Source organism: Orycteropus afer, unplaced genomic scaffold, assembly GCF_000298275.1.
Source record: "Orycteropus afer afer isolate SDZICR_OR568_19922 unplaced genomic scaffold, OryAfe1.0 scaffold00031, whole genome shotgun sequence".
NCBI lineage: Eukaryota > Metazoa > Chordata > Mammalia > Tubulidentata > Orycteropodidae > Orycteropus > Orycteropus afer.
The window spans coordinates 8,804,701-8,810,700 of record NW_006921618.1 but is presented as its reverse complement, the minus strand read 5'-3'; the positions used below and the strand labels follow the sequence as shown (position 1 = coordinate 8,810,700).

The 6,000-nt window shown below is 46.5% G+C and overlaps 1 protein-coding gene across 1 annotated transcript in view; it reads right to left on the bottom strand.

Annotated features, from left to right (window-relative positions):
* Positions 1-6,000, bottom strand: part of EPHB2 (EPH receptor B2) — a 166,907-nt gene that overhangs the window by 6,377 nt on the left and 154,530 nt on the right. Inside the window, exons 9-10 of the mRNA XM_007935686.2 lie at positions 2,616-2,738; positions 1,769-2,016 (exon numbers count right to left, since the gene is read on the bottom strand). Of these exons, the coding sequence (XP_007933877.2) occupies positions 1,769-2,016; positions 2,616-2,738 (371 nt within the window). The remainder of the gene's footprint in view (positions 1-1,768; positions 2,017-2,615; positions 2,739-6,000) is intronic.

Sequence of the window (6,000 nt, the reverse complement as noted above, 5' to 3'; positions counted from 1 at the left end):
AGTGATACTGCCTCGGAAACCCAAGGAGGGGTCGCTATGAGTCGGGGCCGACTCGATGGCAAACAACAACAACAACAACAATGGCAGGCTGACTTCAGGGTGGTGAAGAGAATATGAACTTTGGAGCAAACACACTCGGTTTGACTCTGGCTCTGTCCCTTCTTGGCTATGCAACCTTGGACAAATGACCTAGCTTATCCAAGTCTTAGTTTCCTTATCTGTATGCTAAATGGGGACAAGTAACACTCATTTCCCAGGGCTATTCTGAGAGTTAAATGAGAAGTCACATGGAAGATGCCTGGCACATAAAAAAGCAAACTTGTTGCCATCAAGTCAATTTCAACTCATAGTGAAATATAAGGTAGAATAAGCTGCCCCACAGGGTTTCCAAGGCTGTAAATCTTTGCATAAGCAGACTGCCACATCTTTCTCCCACAGAGCAGCCGATGGGTTTGAACTGCTGACCTTTCAATTAGCACTGAGAGCTTCAACCACTGCATAAGTGCTTAATAAATATTTGTTGAATGGCAACCAGTCCAATGGCATGCTTCTGACTTCTGGTCCAGTGTTCTTTGTCCAGCAGGTTGACTGTGATATCCTGAGAGGCCTTGAAATTTTCCTCTCTTGGCCTTGTGCCCTCAACTCCCCTCCCTGCCCTGTACACATTGGGAAAATCCAAAATCTGGTGGCAACTTTGGACAAGAGAGTCAGGAACCCTAGTTCCAGTTGTGGTCCTAACCTTAACTCTCTGGGTGACCTTGGGCAAACTCTACCTCTCTTTGAGCCTCAATTTTCCCCTGTGTATAATGAGAAGATTGGCTAAGAGCATGAGTGGCAGTCAGATTTCAGATTGTGTGCCAATTTCTGAATGACTGGCTGTGGCTTGTTAAAACAAAAAACAAAAAACAAAAACAAAAAACAAAAAAAAAACCTCACTGCCATTGAGTTGTTTCAGACTCATAGCAATCCCTCCTTGGGTTTCCGAGGCATTATCTCTACTGAAGTAGATTGCAATCTTCCTTCCGAGGAATGGCTGGTGGGTTTGAACCACCAACCTTCTGGTTAGCAGTCACATGCCTTGGGCGCTACGCTACCAGAGCTCCTTGTGGCTTCCTGGGGAACCATATTTTGAAGGATTTTGAGTAGGAGCTCTGGTGGCATAGTGGGTAAGACATGTGACTGCTAACCAGAAGTCTGGTGATTCAAACCGACCAGCCACTCCTTGGAAGGAAGGTTGGGCAATCTACTTCCATAGTGATACTGCCTTGGAAACCCAAGGAAGTGTTGCTATGAGTTGGGTCTGACTTGATGGCACATAACAACAACAACAACAACAAATACCACCTTGGAAACCCAAGGAGGGGTTGCTATGTGTCAGTTCTGACTTGATGGCAGTGAATTTGTTTTTTTTTTCTAGGCTTAGTAAGGTTGGCAGTTCAAACCCCTAGCTACTGCTCTGATGGAAGATTGGGCAATCTACTCCCGTAGTGATACCAGCTTGGAAACCCAAGGAGAGGTCGGTATGAGTTGGATCTGACTCCACGGCAGTGGGTTTTGTTTTGTTTTTTTTCTAGGCTTAGTGGGAGGGAGTCCTGGGATTGATTAGCAATGCCTGCCACAGGTGAAGGAATGAGAATAGCAGCATGCATACCATCCTTACCTAGAGCTTTTCTAAGACCCCTTCAGATTCTTCCTACAGTATGAATCTATATTCATACTCGTTGCCTTGCCCCACTCATGGACCCCAGGCACTCTCAGTTTCCCCTACCCGGAGGAAGGAGTCCAGGGAGCCATTCTCCATGAACTCAGTGATGATCATCACGGGTGTGCTCTTGGTGACAACACCTTCCAGGTGGATGACATTGGGGTGGTCGAACTGGCCCATGATGGAGGCCTCACTCAGGAAGTCCCGGCGCTGTTTCTCAGTATAGCCTGACTTGAGTGTCTTGATGGCCACAAAGATCTCTCTCTTGCCTGGCAGCTTCAAGTGGCCACTGCAAACCTCACCAAATTCCCCTGAGATGGACACAGTGAGAGAGACAGGATGTCACTTGCCAAGTGGGAGTGCCACCTCCTTGTTCCCTGTCACCTTTGCTCCTGAGGCCTGTAGGAACTCTTTCTTCTTTCTCAGTGGTCAGTTAGTTCTCTCAGACACAGTCCTCATTTAGAACGTGCGGACCTCCCAAGAGAAGACCCAGGGAAACCCTGAAAAGTTCCTGCCATCTATGGAAGTAGAGAGTAAATTCTTTATGATTGCCTGTGGATATTGGCTGGGACTATGGGGTTGAAGATATCGTGGGCTTGGGGAGGTGGGGAGGGGGACCCGGGGTGAATGGTGAAAACCAGGACAAAGTACTTGACAGAGTCCAGAGATCGAGGTTCCAGTCTCAGCTAAATTTCTGACTTTCTGTGCCAGCCCTTTGCCTCAATTTCCCTATCTGTCCAACAAGGTGGTTTTACTGGGTGATCTCTGAGGGCCTTTCCATCTTGGGCATGCTGAGTCTTCAGGCCGTGAAGGGTACTTTGAGGTCCTTACCTAATACACTACCTTCTTATTTCTACCCCAGGAGTGCACACTGGGTGTTCCCCTACCCATTGCAGAGGCCCCCACATACCTGCTCCAATCACCTGCTCAATTTTGACACAAGAGATATCAATTTCCTTGGCAAACTCCCGCACTGCCTCATTGGGGTCTTCATAGGTGAAAGGATCAATGTAGATCTTCATGCCTGGGGTCACTGGGGGGAGAAGACCATGCTCAGTCACATGAACAAACTTAAGACGTGGACAAACGGAAAGGTAAAGTTGAAGACAGTCCCTCCATGGAGGGAAATGCATTCCTAGTCGGTCCTCATAAGAACTAGGCAACCCCCTGCAAATCACTTGACCCTTCTGGGGCTCAGTGAGCAAGTGAGCACTGAGCTGGATAGAAGAGTGAAGAGAACACAGAGATCAGCAGAGATGGCAAATTGGTTCTAGCTCTTGTTCCAACTCCAATTGATTAGTAATGGCTTCCTGGAGCAGTTTAAAAGACTATCAGGATTGATTAGTAATGTCTGTCATGGGTATGAGCATAAAAAGATAGACATGTTTGCCACTCTTGTGATAGAGAGCCAGGGGATGTAAAGTAAAGAAAGAGGAAGTCAAGGAGGGAAAGAGAGAATTGGCACTAAATTACAAAAAGAGTAGATGAGAGTGTGTTTCTTGGATCTTGCTAAGAGAGCTCCTTCCTGTTTTCAAGGCCTAATTTAAGCCTCCTCTCCCCTTAGGAGTCCCTGTGGCTGCCTCATCCCTTACAGCTAGACCCAGAGCCTGGAGGGGCTGCCTCACTCAGGGTCTGAGCATCCATGGTTCCTGGGCCCACCTCTGAGGTCCCCCACTAGCCAAGTCTTAAACCTTTCTGGGTACCATGGTGATCAGCATGGGACTGGACATGGGGCATGCTAATTTGATTCCTGATCTGATATAGATTTTTATTTTTTGATGTAGAAAGAGAAAGAGGTAATCTGGAAGTCAAACACCCAGCTCTGGCCCTAGCACTGAGTCAGCAAAAAACTTTGAAGGGAAAGAAAGATGACCCACCCCCTCCCAGCTAACTGGTCTCCAGCCGTCAGACTTCTTGGCTCTCCACATCCTCTCACTGCTCCAGGAGCTGTGACTTTGGAGGGAGTAAAGGAATGATAGGATCAGACTGGCACCCAGAGAGCTTCTAGAGGGCTGCAGTCTTTGGACTACTGTAGGGTTTGGCTGTGTGCTGACGTGACTGGGGCATCACCCTGCTTGGCTGTGTGGCCTTGGACATGTCAGATGACCAGTCCCAGCCTCTGTTCCAGACATTCCAGGGATCTAGGAGTTGGAACCTCTAACATAGGGCTCAGAAAATTATGGTCAAACTTTTTATTACTTTAAAGTTAGAACAACAACAATAACAACAACAGACCAAAAACAAACCCCACTGCCATTGAGTTGATTCTGTCTCCTAGCAACCCTATAGGACAGAGCAGAACTGTCCCATAGGGTTTCCAAGGGGTAAACTTTACAGAACCAGACTGCTTCATCTCTCTCTCTTCCATGGAAAGGCTGGTAGGTTTGAACCACCAACATTTAGGTTAGCAGCCAAATGCCTTAATCACTGCACCATCAGAAGTCCTTATTAGAATACCAGTTCCAAACCAAACTCAATGCCATTGACTCAATTCCAACTCATAGCAACCCCCATTGGGTTTCCAAGGTGGTAAATCTTTACAGAAGTAGATTGCCTCATCTTCCTTCTGCAGATCAGCTGGTAAGTTTGAACCACCAACCTTCTAGTTAGCAGTCAAATGCCTTAGGCACTGTGCCACTAGAACACAGCCATGTCAATATCTCTGCATATTGTCCATGGCTGTTTTCACACTAAACAGCAGAGCTGAGTAGTTGTGACAGAGACCATATGGCTTGCAAAGCCTAAAATATTCACTATCTGGCCCTTTATAGAAGAAGTTTGCTGACCTCTGCTCCAATGCACTAGCTTTATTCTGGATTATTTGTGTGAGTGTTTCTCTAGCTTTCTGGGTCAAGGGTTCTTAATTTGGGTCCATGAACCACTTGGGAATCCAGGATAGGCTTTGCAGGGGGAGTGGGGATAGAATGTTCTGGTAACCTCCTGAAATGGAATGTATTTTTTATTCTTTTTGTCAATTACTATTATATTGCTTGTTTGGATTAGAAAAGTAATCCATGTTCCTTATAAATAGTCTAAAAATTATAAAAATAGATATTTTAGAAAATATGTACTGCCGTCGAGTCAGATCTGACTCATAGCAACCCCTCCTTGGGTTTCCGAGGTGGTGGTGGTGTTGTTGTTAGGTGCCGTCGAGTCGGCCCCGACTCATAGCGACCCCTTCTTGGGTTGCCGACGCAGTATCACTATGGAAATAGATTGCCCAACCTTCCTTCTGAGGAGTGGCTGGGTGGGTTTGAACCACCATCCTTCTGGTTAGCAGTCAAATGCCTTAGGCACTACACCACCAGAAAGTTACCCTAAATCCACCCTTGATAAGTTCAGAATATATTACACTTCTAAATATATTTTTTTAAAAATTATAATTTTACCCACACTCATACATACATAATGTCTGGATGTTTTTCTCTCTTTTTGTTCCAGAACTTTTAGCAGAGTTGCAGAGAAGTCTGAGATCCTAGAAGAAATTTAGAACCAACATCCTAGACTGTGAGTGCCTGGAAGGATGGTGTAGGCTTGCCATCTTCTCTCCTTTCTTCCTTCCCTGGAGCCTTGCACAAAGATTTGCACACCATAGGCACTCAATGCCTACAGAGCTGACCAGAATCCAGATGACCAAGACGACATCATCATCATCATCATCATGGCAGCTGTCATTCACCCAGTCCTTTGCCTGATGCTGTGCCAGGCTCTTTATATTATCTCATCTCCTTCCAAGAACTCTATAAGGAAGGGATCATTCTCCCCATTTCACATATTAAGGGACTGCTGCTCAGAGAGGCTAAATAATCTGCCCAAGGCCACACAACTGGCAAGTGGCATGGCTAGGATTTGAACCTAGGTTTATCCGACTTGTGCTAAGGACCAGTGCTCTTAATTACTATGTTCATTTACTCCTGGATGAAGAGCAACCAGGATCAGGTCGTGCTCAGATGCTGCTGTTGTTGTTAAGTGCTGTCGAGTTGTTTCCGACTCATAGCGACCCCATGCACAGCAGAACGAAACACTGCCTGATCCTGTGCCAGCCCCACAGTCCCTGCTATACTTGAGCCCGTCATCGCAGCCACCGTGTCAATCCATCTCGTTGAAGGCCTCCCCCTCTTTCGTCGACCCTCCACCCTACCAAGCATGACATCCTTCTCCAGGGAATGGCCCCTTCTTACAACATGACCAAAATAGGTGAGACAAAGTCTGGCCATTCTTGCTTCCAAGGAGCATTCTGGCTGCACTTCCTCCAGGACAGATGTGTTAGTTCTTTTAGCAGTCCATGGTACTTT